This window comes from Pezoporus occidentalis, unplaced genomic scaffold (genome assembly GCF_034315485.1).
Source record: "Pezoporus occidentalis ecotype Australia unplaced genomic scaffold, CSIRO_AGI_Poc_V1 ctg1460, whole genome shotgun sequence".
NCBI lineage: Eukaryota > Metazoa > Chordata > Aves > Psittaciformes > Psittacidae > Pezoporus > Pezoporus occidentalis.
The window spans coordinates 1-13,313 of NW_026913275.1; the positions used below are offsets into that span (position 1 = coordinate 1).

A 13,313-nucleotide genomic window follows, 5' to 3' on the forward strand; every position below is an offset into this window, starting at 1 on the left:
ATGGGGGTCTATGAGGGGGCTATAGGGGGTCTATGAGGGGACTATGGAGTGTCTATGGGGGGGATATGAGGGGCCTATGGGGTGTTTATGGGGCGCTATGGGGGGATATGGAGGGGCTATGGGGTGTCTATGGGGCGCTATGGGGGGGCTATGGGGGTGTAGGGGGGGCTATTGGGGGTCTATGAGAGTCTATGGGGGTCTGTGGGGGGATATGGGGGGCTATAGAGGGTCTATGGGGGGTCTATGAGGGCCTATGGGAGGTCTATGGGTGTCTATGTAGGTCTATGGTGTGTCTTTGGGGGTCTGTGTTGTCTTTATGGGGGGTTATGGGGCCCTATGGTGTGTCTGGGGGGGTCTGTGTGGTGTCTGTGGGGCGCTATGGGGAGTCTATGGGGGTCTAAGGGATGCTATGGGGGTCTGTGGGGGGTCTATGGGGCTCTATTGGGTATCAAAGGGGGGTGCAGGCAGGGGCTTGATGGGGGGCCTACAGGGGGCAGTAAAGGGCCACAGGGGGCGGGGTCAGCCGAAGACACGCCCCCTTGTCTGTGGGGCAATGGAGTCCAATGGGGCTACGGGCATCTATGGGGTGTTATGGGTCCCTATGGGTCTCTTTGGGGTCTCTGTGGGTCTCTATGGGGTCACTGTGGGTCTTTATGGGGTTTCTATGGGGTCTCCATGGGTCTCTATTGATCCCTATGGGGTCTTTATGGGTCCCTGTGGGTCCTGAGGGGTCTCTGTGGGTCCCTATGGGGTCTCTATGGGTCCCTATGGGTCCCTGTGGGTCCTGAGGGGTCGCTGTGGGTCCCTATGGGGTCTCTATGGGTCCCTATGGGTCTCTATGGGTCCCTATGGGTCGCTGTGGGTCCTGAGGGGTCGCTGTGGGTCCCAGGCAGGTTCCCGGAGCCGGGGCTGCGCCTCAATGGGCAGCACCGGGAGAAGCCGCTGCAGCGCTGGGAGGGCGGCGACGGCGCCTGCGACGAGTACGACCTGGACTCGGACCTGGTGAGCCCCAAAACGGCCTCAGACACCCCAAAAACGGCCTCAGACACCCCAAAAACGGCCTCAGACACCCCAAAAATGGGTTAAACACCCCAAAAATGGCCTCAGGCACCCCAAAAATGGGTTAAACACCCCAAAAATGGCCTCAGACACCCCACCCCAAAAACGGCCTCAGACACCCCAAAAATGGGTTAAACACCCCAAAAATGGCCTCAGGCACCCCAAAAATGGGTTAAACACCCCAAAAATGGCCTCAGGCACCCCAAAAATGGGTTAAACACCCCAAAAATGGCCTCAGACACCCCAAAAATGGGTTAAACACCCCAAAAACGGCCTCAGACACCCCAAAAACGGCCTCAGGCACCCCAAAAACGGCCTCAGGCACCCCAAAAACGGCCTCAGACACCTAAAAAACAGCCTCAAACACCCCAAAAATGGGTTAAACACCCCAAAAACGGCCTCAGACACCCCAAAAATGGGTTAAACACCCTCAAAAATGGCCTCAGACACCCCAAAAACGGCCTAAAACACCCCAAAAACGGTCTCAATCACCCCCAAAACGGCCTCAAACACCCCAAAAATGGGGTAAACACCCCAAAAATGGGTTAAACACCCCAAAAACGGCCTCAGGCACCCCAAAAATGGGTTAAACACCCCAAAAACGGCCTCAGACACCCCAAAAACGGCCTCAGACACCCCAAAAACGGCCTCAGGCACCCCAAAAATGTGTTAAACACCCCAAAAATGGCCTCAGGCACCCCAAAAATGGGTTAAACACCCCAAAAATGGCCTCAGACACCCCAAAAATGGGTTAAACACCCCAAAAATGGCCTCAAGCACCCCAAAAACGGCCTCAGGCACCCCAAAAACGGCCTCAGGCACCCCAAAAACGGCCTCAGACACCCCAAAAATGGGTTAAACACCCCAAAAATGGGTTAAACACCCCAAAAATGGGTTAAACACCCCAAAAATGGCCTCAAACACCCCAAAAACGGCCTCAGACACCCCCAAAACGGGGTAAACACCCCAAGAATGGCCTCAAACACCCCAAAAATGGCCTCAAAGACCAAAAAAAGGGCCTCAAACACCCCCCAAAACGGCCTCAAACACCCCAAAAATGGCCTCAAACACCCCCAAAACGGCCTCAAACACCCCCAAAACGGCCTCAAACACCCCAAAAACGGCCTCAAACACCCCAAAACGGCCTCAGACACCCCAAAAACGGCCTCAAACACCCCAAAACCACCAAACACCCCCAAAATGGATTAAACACCCCAAAACCAGCCTTAAACACCCCAAAAATGGGTTAAACATGCCAAAAACAGCCTCAAACACCCCAAAAATGGCCTAACCCTTTTCCCCAAAATCACTGTTTTTTACCCCAAATCCCTTTTTCCTCCCAACCCCCCCATTTTGACCCAAAATCCCCTTTCCCCCCCCAAAACCCCCAGTTTTTCACCCAAACACCTGCATTTGACCCCAAATCCCCATTTTTTCCCTAAATCCCCCTTTTTCACCCCAAAATCCCTTTTTTCCCCAAAATCACTGTTTTTTACCCCAAAATCCCTTTTTTCCCCCAAATCAGTTTTTTACCCCCAACCCCCCCATTTTGACCCAAAATCCCCTTTCCCCCCCCAAAACCCCCAGTTTTTCACCCAAACACCTGCATTTGACCCCAAATCCCCATTTTTTCCCTAAATCCCCCTTTTTCACCCCAAAATCCCTTTTTTCCCCAAAATCACTGTTTTTTACCCCAAAATCACTGTTTTTTACCCCAAATCCCTTTTTCCTCCCAACCCCCCCATTTTGACCCAAAATCCCCTTTTCCCCCCCCAAACCCCCCAGTTTTTCACCCAAACACCTGCATTTGACCCCAAATCCCCATTTTTTCCCTAAATCCCGCTTTTTCACCCCAAAATCCCTTTTTTTCCCCAAAATCACTGTTTTTTACCCCAAAATCCCTTTTTTCCCCCAAATCACTGGTTTTTACCCCAAATCCCTTTTTCCTCCCAACCCCCCCATTTTGACCCAAAATCCCCTTTTCCCCTCCCAAAACCCCCAGTTTTTCACCCAAACACCTGCATTTGACCCCAAATCCCCATTTTTTCCCTAAATCCCCCTTTTTCACCCCAAAATCCCTTTTTTCCCCCAAATCAGTTTTTTACCCCAAATCCCTTTTTCCCCCAAAACCCCCATTTTGACCCAAAATCCCCTTTCTCCCCCAAAACCCCCAGTTTTTCACCCAAACACCTGCATTTGACCCCAAATCCCCATTTTTTCCCTAAATCCCCCTTTTCCACCCCAAAATCCCTTTTTTCCCCAAACCCCCTTTTTTACCCCAAATCCCTTCCCCCCCCCACCCCCGTGAGTTTCAACCCAAAACCTCCCCCCACCCCCCCATTTTGCCCCCATATCCCCTTTCCCCCCCCCAAAACCCCCAATTTTTCGCGTGTTTGACCCAAAATCCCCGTTTTTCGCCCCAAACCGCGGCAGTCCAACGGCTGGGACCCCAACGAGATGTTCCGCTTCAACGAGGAGACCTACGGCGTGCGGAGCACCTACGACAGCAGCCTGGCCGCCTACACGTAAACCGCCCGCTTTTGGTTCATTTTGGGCGGCTTTGGGGCGGTTTGGGCATTTTGGGGCGGTTCGGGGCTTTTCGGGGCGTTTTGGGGTGGATTTGGGCGGTTTTGGGTGTTTGAGGGCGTTTTTGCTCGGTTTTGCGCCGCTTTCGGGTGGTTTGGGGACAGTTTGGGGTGTGTTTAGGTGATTTGGGGTCATTTTGGGTATTTTTGGCCATTTTTGGTGGTTTGCGGCGTTTTTTTGTTATTTGGGGTGTTTTGGGCGTTTTCGGTGGTTTTTTTTTGGGTGGTTTTGGGTGTTTTAGGGCGTTTTTGTTCGCTTTTGTTCACTTTTGCAACGCTTTGGGATGGTTTGGGGGCAGTTTTGGGTGTGTCTAAGGTGATTTGGGGTCATTTTGGGTATTTTTGGCCGTTTTTGGTGTTTTGGCTCCGATTTTGGGGTGGTTTTGGGTGTTTGGGGCATTATTGGTTTTTTTTGGGTGGTTTTGGGTGTTTTAGGGTGTTTTTGTTCACTTTTGTTCTCTTTTGCGCCACTTTTGGGTGGTTTGGGGACAGTTTGGGGGGTGTTTAGGGGATTTGGGATCATTTTGGGGTATTTTTGGCCATTTTTGGTGTTTTGGCTGCGATTTTGGGGTGGTTTTGGGTGTGTTTTTGGGTGGTGGTTTTGGTGTGTTTGGGGCATTTTTGGCCATTTTTGGGTGTATTTAGGGTTTTCGGTGGTTTTGGGGTAATTTGGGGTGGCTTTGGGTGTCTTAGGGCGTTTTCAGCAAGTTTTGGGTTCTTTTGGAGTGGTTTGGGGACAGTTTGGGGTGTGTTTAAGGGGGTTTGGGGTCATTTTGGGTATTTTTGGCCATTTTTGGTGTTTTGGCTCCGATTTTGGGGTGGTTTTGGGTGTTTGGGGCATTATCGCGTGTTTGGGGTGTTTGGAGCATTATCGTGGGTGGTTTTGGGCGTTTTTGTTCAGTTTTGTGCCGCTTTTGGGTGGTTTGGGGACAGTTTGGGGGGTGTTTAGGTGATTTGGGGTCATTTTGGGGTATTTTTGGCCATTTTTGGTGTTTTGGCTCCGATTTTGGGGTGTTTTTTGGTGGTTTTGGGTGTTTGGGGAATTATTGGGTGGTTTTGGGTGTTTTAGGGCATTTTTGTTCACTTTTGTTCTCTTTTGTGCCGCTTTTGGGTGGTTTGGGGACAATTTGGGGGGTGCTTAAGAGGGTCTTGGGGTCATTTTGGGTATTTTTGGCCGTTTTTGGTGTTTTGGCTCCGATTTTGGGGTGGTTTTAGGTGTTTTTGGGTGTTTGGGGAATTATTGGGTGGTTTTGGGTGTTTTAGGGTGTTTTTGTTCACTTTTGTGCTCTTTTGTGCCGCTTTTGGGTGGTTTGGGGCCAGTTTTGGGTTTGTTTTAGGGTGTTTTGGGGGTCATTTTGGGGTATTTTTGGCCATTTTTGGTGTTTTGGTGGTTTGGGGTGTTTTGGGCATTTTGGGGTAATTTGGGGTGGCTTTGGGTGTCTTAGGGCGTTTTCAGCCAGTTTTGGGTTCTTTTGGGATGGTTTGGGGGCAGTTTGGGGGGTGCTTAAGAGGGTCTTGGGGTCATTTTGGGTATTTTTGGCCATTTTTGGTGTTTTGCCTCCGATTTGGGGGCGTTTTTTGGTGGTTTTGGGCGATTGGGGCATTATTGGGTGGTTTTGGGTGGTTTTGGGCGTTTTTGTTCACTTTTGCGCCGCTTTTGGGTGGTTTGGGGACAGTTTGGGGGGTGTTTAGGGGATTTGGGATCATTTTGGATATTTTTGGCCATCTTTGGTGAATTATTTGGGGAATTATTGGGTGGTTTTGGGTGTTCCCGTTTTCGGTTTTGCTGTTTTTTTTTGCCATTTTGAGGCCAATTTTTGCCGTTTCGGGTCCGTTTTTGGCCGTTTTGGGGTGTTTTTTGCCATTTTGGGGCCAATTTTTGCCATTTCGGGTCCGTTTTTGGCCGTTTTGGGGTGTTTTTTGCCATTTGGGGCCAATTTTTGCCGTTTCGGGTCCGTTTTTGGCCGTTTTGGGGTGTTTTTTTCCCGTTTCCGTGTGTTCTCAGCCCATTTCCCCCCGTCCCCCCCCAGGGTGCCCCTGGAGAAGCAGAACTCGGCGGCGTTCCGGCAGCGGGAGGCGCGCGCGGCCGCGCTGGCGCGGGAAATCGAGGGCAGCCCCCAGCACCGGCTGCGCGCCGCCGCCGAGGAGCACGAGGAGGGGCCCGAGGAGCGCCCGGCGCGGAGGTGGGGCCGAAACGAGCCAAAATTCGGCAAGATCGACCCCAAATTCGGCAAGATCGACCCCAAATTCGGCGAGATCGACCCAAAATTGGGCAAAATCGACCCAAAATTCGGCAAGATTGACCCCAAATTGGGTGAAATCGACCCAAAATTGGGTGAAATCGACCCTAGATTGGGCAAGATCGACCACAAATTGGGTTTTGCCAAAATTGGGCGTTTTTGGCCCAAAATTGGGTGTTTTTTGACCCCAAATTGGGCAAGGCCAAAATTGGGTGAGATTGCCAAATTGGGTCCGTTTTTGGCCAAATTGGGGTGTTTTTTTCCCGTTTCCGTGCGTTTGACCCCAAATTGGGCAAGATCGTCCCAAAATTGGGCGAGATCGACCCAAAATTGGGCAAGATCGACCCAAAATTGGGCAAGATCGACCCAAAATTGGGTGAAATAGACCCAAAATTGGGCGAAATAGACCCAAAATTGGGCGAGATCGACCCAAAATTGGGTGAAATCAACCCAAAATTGGGCAAAATTGACCCCAAATTGGGCGAGATCAACCCAAAATTGGGCAAGATCGACCCAAAATTCGGCAAGGGGTGAGATCGACCCCAGATTGGGCGAGATCGACCCCAAATTGGGCAAGATCGACCCAAAATTGGGCGAAATTGACACAAAATTGGGCAAGATCGACCCAAAATTCGGCAAGATCGACCCAAAATTGGGCGAGATCGACCCCAAATTGGGCAAGATCGACCCAAAATTGGACGAAATCGACCCCAAATTGGGTGAAATCAACCCAAAATTGGGCAAGATCGACCCCAAATTAGGCAAGATCGACCCCAAATTAGGCAAGATCGACCCCAAATTAGGCAAGATCGACCCCAAATTGGGCAAGATCGACCCCAAATTGGGCAAGATCGACCCAAAATTGGGCGAGATAGACCCCAAATTGAGCAAAATCGACCCAAAATTGGGCAAGATTGACCCCAAATTGGGCAAGATCGTCCCAAAATTGGGCAAGATCGACCCAAAATTGGGCAAGATCGACCCAAAATTGGGCAAGATCGACCCCAAATTCGGCAAGATCGACACAATTTGGGCAAGATCGACCCCAAATTCGGCAAGATCGACCCCAAATTCGGCAAGATCGACCCCAAATTGGGTGAAATCAACCCAAAATTGGGTGAAATCGACCCCAAATTGGGCAAGATCGACCCAAAATTGGGCGAGATCGACCCAAAATTGGGCGAGATCGACCCCAAATTGGGCAAGATCGACCCAAAATTGGGCGAGATCGACCCAAAGTTGGGCGAGATCAACACAAAATGTGGTGAAGTTAACCCAAAATTGTGTAAAATTGACCCAAAGTTAGGTAAAATTGAACCAAAATTGGGCAAGATCCACCCAAAATTGGGCAAGATAGACCCCAAATTGAGCGAAATAAACCTGAAATTGGGCAAGATCGACCCAAAATTGGGTGAAGTCGACCCAAAATTGTGTAAAATTGACCCAAAGTTAGGTAAAATTGAACCAAAATTGGGCAAGATCGACCTAAAATTGAGCGAAATCGACTCAAAATTGGGCAAGATTGAACCAAAATTGGGTGAAGTCGACCCAAAATTGGGTAAAATTGACCCAAGATGGGGTGAAATTGACACGAAATCGACCCAAAATTGGGCAAGATCAACACAAAATTAGGTGAAATCGTCTTAAAATTGGGCAAGATCGACCCAAAATGGGGTGAAGTGACCCAAAATTGGGTAAAATCGACCCAAACCTGACCCAAAATCGAGCTAAATTAGCCCAAAATAAAGCCCATGACCCCCCTTTGACCCCCAAACCCCTCCCCCCCACCATTGATCCCTTCCCCCCCCTTTTCCATTGCAGGGACCCCAAGTTCCCGCCCCTCCCCCAACGCCCGCGGGGGGGGCTCCGCTGCTCCTCAAGGGGGGGAGGGGCCCCCAGACCCCCTGGGGGGGGAGGGGCCGGAAGTGCCCCACCCCCACCCCGAGGGCCCCCCCCCCACCCGGAGCCGGGGGTCAATGGAGGTGAGAGGGGGGGGGAGGGGCTTCAAAGGGGGGGGGGGAGGGGCTGCAATAAAGCCCCTCCCCCCACTTTGTGTCCTCTTCCCCTCCCCCCTTTAGGCCCCTCCCCCAAGGCCCAGCGACCCCCCCGTGGGGGGAAGGGCAGCGGAGGGGGGTGCCCATCCCCCACCCCTGGTGAGACGGGGGGGGGAGGGGCTTAATGGGTGCATGGGGTGCCTATGGGGTGGTTATGGGGCTCTTGTGGGGCACGTATGGGGTATATATGGGGTGTGGGTCGCTTAGAGGGTGGTTATGGGTCACTTATGGGGCAGCTCTAGGGTGGTTATGGGGCACTTATGGGGCAGCTCAGGGTGGTTATGGGTCACTTATGGGGCAGTTCTAGGGTGGTTATGGGGCACTTATGGGGCAGCTATGGGGTGGTTATGGGGCACTTATGGGAGGTGTGGGGCACGTATGGGTATATATGGGGTGTGGGTCGCTTAGAGGGTGGTTATGGGTCACTTATGGGGCAGCTCTAGGGTGGTTATGGGGCACTTATGGGGCAGCTATGGGAGGTGTTGGGCACTTATGGGGGTGTGGGGCACTTACGAGGCCGCTATGGGAGGTTATGGGGCACTCACAGGGCAGCTGTGGGGTGGTTATGGGGCACTTATGGGGGGTGTGGGGCACTTATGGGGCATCTATGGGGTGGTTATGGGGCACTTATGGGAGGTGTGGGGCACATATGGGTATATACGGGGTGTGGGTCGCTTAGAGGGTGGTTATGGGGCACTTATGGGGCAGTTCTAGGGTGGTTATGGGGCACCTATGGGGCAGCTATGGGAGGTGTTGGTCACTTATGGGGGTGTGGGGCACTTACGGGGTCGCTATGGGAGGTTATGGGGCACTCACAGGGCAGCTGTGGGGTGGTTATGGGGCACTTACGGGGGGTGTGGGGCACTTACGGGGCATCTATGGGGTGGTTATGGGGCACTTATGGGGCAGCTCTAGGGTGGTTATGGGGCACTTATGGGGGGTGTGGGGCACGTATGGGTATATATGGGGTGTGGGTCGCTTAGAGGGTGGTTATGGGTCACTTATGGGGCAGCTCTAGGGTGGTTAGCACTTATGGGGCAGCTATGGGGTACCTTTGGGTCACTTATGGGGCAGCTATGGGGTACCTTTGGGTCACTTATGGGGCAGCTATGGGAGGTGTTGGGTATGGGGTTGCTATGGGAGGTTATGGGGCACTCACAGGGCAGCTGTGGGGTGGTTATGGGGCACTTATGGGGGGTGTGGGGCACTTACGGGGCATCTATGGGGTGGTTATGGGGCACTTATGGGAGGTGTGGGGCACGTATGGGTATATATGGGGTGTGGGTCGCTTAGAGGGTGGTTATGGGTCACTTATGGGGCAGCTCTAGGGTGGTTATGGGGCACTTATGGGGCAGCTATGGGAGGTGTTGGTCACTTATGGGGTTGTGGGGCACTATGGGAGGTTATGGGGCACTCACAGGGCAGCTGTGGGGTGGTTATGGGGCACTTATGGGGGGTGTGGGGCACTTACGGGGCATCTATGGGGTGGTTAGGGTGGGGGCACTTATGGGGGGTGTGGGGGGTATATATGGGGTGTATGGAGGTGTTATGGGTCACTTATGGGGCAGCTCTAGGGTGGTTATGGGGCTGCAGCTATGGGAGGTGGGTCACTTATGGGGTTGTGGGGCACTATGGGAGGTTATGGGGCACTCACAGGGCAGCTGTGGGGTGGTTATGGGGCACTTATGGGAGGTGTGGGGCACGTATGGGGTATATATGGGGTGGTTATGGGGCACTTATGGGGCAGGGGTGGTTATGGGGCACTTATGGGGGGTGTGGGGCACTTACGGGGCATCTATGGGGTGGTTATGGGGCTCTTCGGGGGGGTTTGGGGCACTTATGGGGCTGCTATGGGGTGGTTATGGGGCTCTTAGGGGGGTTTGGGGCACTTATGGGGCATCTCTGGGGTGGTTATGGGGCTTTTAGGGGGGTTTGGGGCACTTATGGGGCTGCTATGGGGTGGTTATGGGGCACTTATGGGGGGGTGTGGGGCACTTATGGGGCATCTCTGGGGTGGTTATGGGGCTCTTGGGGGGGTTTGGGGCACTTATGGGGCTGCTATGGGGTGGTTATGGGGCTCTTGGGGGGGTTTGGGGCACTTATGGGGCTGCTATGGGGTGGTTATGGGGCTCTTAGGGGGGGGTTGGGGCACTTATGGGGCTGCTATGGGGTGGTTATGGGGCTCTTAGGGGGGTTTGGGGCACTTATGGGGCTGCTATGGGGTGGTTATGGGGCTCTTAGGGGGGTTTGGGGCACTTATGGGGCTGCTATGGGGTGGTTATGGGGCGTGGGGGGAGGGGTCTATGGGGTGGGGGAGGGGCCATAACTCACTCTCTCTCCCCCCCCCCCCCAGCCCCCTCCGTGCCCCTCCCACGCTCCCCCAAACCCAGCCCCTCCCCCCTCCCGGACCCCTCCCCCTCCACCCCTCCCGTGGTGGGGGAGGGGCCGCCGCCCCCTCCCCCCGCCTCCCCCTGCCCCTCCCCCCCCCTTTCCCCCTCCCCCCACCCAGGTTCCGCCCCTCCCCCCCCGGCTCGGACCTCACGGGACCCCCGGAGCCCCCCCGCAAAGGTGAGTGGGGGGGGGGGGGAGGGGCTTGTGACCCCCAAGTGACCCCTCCGTGACCCCCAAGTGACCCCTCCGTGACCCCCAAGTGACCCCTCCGTGACCCCCATCCCCCCCCAGGTCCATCAGAGCAGCAGCGGAACCAATTGGAGGAGCTGAGGAAGTTTGGGGCCCAGTTTAAGGTGTGGGGCACTTGTGGGGCGGCTATGGGGTGGTTATGGGGCACTTATGGGGGGTGTGGGGCACTTGTGGGGCAGCTATGGGGTGGTTATGGGGCACTTATGGGGGGTGTGGGGCACTTATGGGGCAGCTATGGGCTGCTTATGGGGCACTTATGGGGGGTGTGGGGCACTTGTGGGGCAGCTATGGGGTGGTTATGGGGCACTTATGGGGGGTGTGGGGCACTTGTGGGGCGGCTATGGGGTGGTTATGGGGCACTTATGGGGGGTGTGGGGCACTTATGGGGCGGCTATGGGGTGGTTATGGGGCACTTATGGGGGGTGTGGGGCACTTATGGGGCAGCTATGGGGTGATTATGGGTCGCTTATGGGTCATAGGGCAGCTATGGGGCGTGTGGGTTACTTATGGGGCAGCTATGGGGTGGTTATGGGGCACTTATGGGGGGTGTGGGGCACTTGTGGGGCAGCTATGGGGTGATTATGGGGCACTTATGGGGGGTGTGGGGCACTTATGGGGCGGCTATGGGGTGGTTATGGGGCACTTATGGGGGGTGTGGGGCACTTATGGGGCAGCTATGGGCTGGTTATGGGGCACTTATGGGGGGTGTGGGGCACTTATGGGGCGGCTGTGGGCTACTTATGGGGCACTTATGGGGGGTGTGGGGCACTTATGGGGCGGCTATGGGCTGCTTATGGGGCACTTATGGGGTGTGTGGGGCACTTGTGGGGCGGATATGGGCTGCTTATGGGGCACTTATGGGGGGTGTGGGGCACTTGTGGGGCGGCTATGGGCTGCTTATGGGGCACTTATGGGGGGTGTGGGGCACTTATGGGGCAGCTATGGGGTGATTATGGGGCACTTATGGGGGGTGTGGGGCACTTATGGGGCGGCTATGGGCTGCTTATGGGGTATGGGGGGTGTGGGGCACTTAGGGGGCGGCTATGGGCTGCTTATGGGGCACTTATGGGGGGTGTGGGGCACTTCTGGGGCGGCTATGGGGTGATTATGGGGCACTTATGGGGGGTGTGGGGCACTTATGGGGCAGCTATGGGCTGCTTATGGGGCACTTATGGGGGGTGTGGGGCACTTATGGGGCGGCTATGGGCTGCTTATGGGGCACTTATGGGGGGTGTGGGGCACTTATGGGGCAGCTATGGGCTGCTTATGGGGCACTTATGGGGGGTGTGGGGCACTTGTGGGGCAGCTATGGGGTGGTTATGGGGCACTTATGGGGGGTGTGGGGCACTTGTGGGGCAGCTATGGGGTGATTATGGGGCACTTATGGGGGGTGTGGGGCACTTATGGGGCGGCTATGGGGTGGTTATGGGGCACTTATGGGGGGTGTGGGGCACTTGTGGGGCAGCTGTGGGCTACTTATGGGGCACTTATGGGGGGTGTGGGGCACTTGTGGGGCAGCTATGGGGTGGTTATGGGGCACTTATGGGGGGTGTGGGGCACTTATGGGGCGGCTGTGGGCTACTTATGGGGCACTTATGGGGGGTGTGGGGCACTTATGGGGCGGCTATGGGCTGCTTATGGGGCACTTATGGGGGGTGTGGGGCACTTGTGGGGCGGCTATGGGCTGCTTATGGGGCACTTATGGGGGGTGTGGGGCACTTGTGGGGCAGCTATGGGCTGCTTATGGGGCACTTATGGGGGGTGTGGGGCACTTATGGGGCAGCTATGGGGTGGTTATGGGGCACTTATGGGGGGTCTGGGGCACTTATGGGGCGGCTATGGGCTGCTTATGGGGCACTTATGGGGGGTGTGGGGCACTTATGGGGCGGCTATGGGCTGCTTATGGGGCACTTATGGGGGGTGTGGGGCACTTATGGGGCGGCTATGGGGTGATTATGGGGCACTTATGGGGGGTGTGGGGCACTTGTGGGGCAGCTATGGGCTGGTTATGGGGCACTTATGGGGGGTGTGGGGCACTTATGGGGCGGCTATGGGCTGCTTATGGGGCACTTATGGGGGGTGTGGGGCACTTATGGGGCGGCTATGGGCTGCTTATGGGGCACTTATGGGGGGTGTGGGGCACTTATGGGGCGGCTATGGGGTGATTATGGGGCACTTATGGGGGGTGTGGGGCACTTATGGGGCAGCTATGGGGTGGTTATGGGGCACTTATGGGGGGTGTGGGGCACTTATGGGGCGGCTATGGGCTGCTTATGGGGCACTTATGGGGGGTGTGGGGCACTTACGGGGCGGCTATGGGGTGGTTATGGGGCACTTATGGGGGGTGTGGGGCACTTATGGGGCGGCTATGGGGTGATTATGGGTCGCTTATGGGGGGTGTGGGGCACTTATGGGGCGGCTATGGGGTGGTTATGGGTCGCTTATGGGTCATAGGGCAGCTATGGGGCGTGTGGGTTACTTATGGGGCAGCTATGGGGTGGTTATGGGGCAGGTAAGGGGTGTGTGGGTCACTTATGGGGCAGTTATGGGTTACTTATGGGGCAGTTATTGGGTGTGTGGGTCACTTATGGGGCAGCTATGGGCTGCTTATGGGGCACTTATGGGGGGTGTGGGGCACTTGTGGGGCAGCTATGGGCTGCTTATGGGGCACTTATGGGGGGTGTGGGGCACTTATGGGGCGGCTATGGGGTGATTATGGGGCACTTATGGGGGGT

The 13,313-nt window shown here is 55.3% G+C and overlaps 1 protein-coding gene across 1 annotated transcript; it reads left to right on the plus strand.

The window, feature by feature from the left end:
• Positions 1 to 813: 813 nt before the first annotated feature.
• Positions 814 to 10,692, plus strand: LOC134159427 (ataxin-2-like protein). The gene is made up of 7 exons (XM_062610342.1): positions 814 to 1,002; positions 3,493 to 3,584; positions 5,675 to 5,827; positions 7,706 to 7,866; positions 7,963 to 8,037; positions 10,292 to 10,506; positions 10,621 to 10,692. The coding sequence occupies exons 1-7, from the start codon at positions 829 to 831 to the stop codon at positions 10,657 to 10,659; spliced, it is 909 nt and encodes a 302-aa protein (XP_062466326.1). The 5' UTR covers positions 814 to 828; the 3' UTR covers positions 10,660 to 10,692.
• The last annotated feature ends 2,621 nt before the right edge of the window (positions 10,693 to 13,313 follow it).

Excerpts from the sequence above, each read along its gene's own strand:
- LOC134159427 (XM_062610342.1), top strand. The coding sequence starts at position 829 with ATGGGTCTCTATGGGTCCCTATGGGTCGCTGTGGGTCCTGAGGGGTCG. Across the intron at positions 7,867-7,962 it reads GGAGCCGGGGGTCAATGGAG|GCCCCTCCCCCAAGGCCCAG; the intron begins GTGAGAGGGGGG and ends TCCCCCCTTTAG. Across the intron at positions 10,507-10,620 it reads CCCGGAGCCCCCCCGCAAAG|GTCCATCAGAGCAGCAGCGG; the intron begins GTGAGTGGGGGG and ends ATCCCCCCCCAG.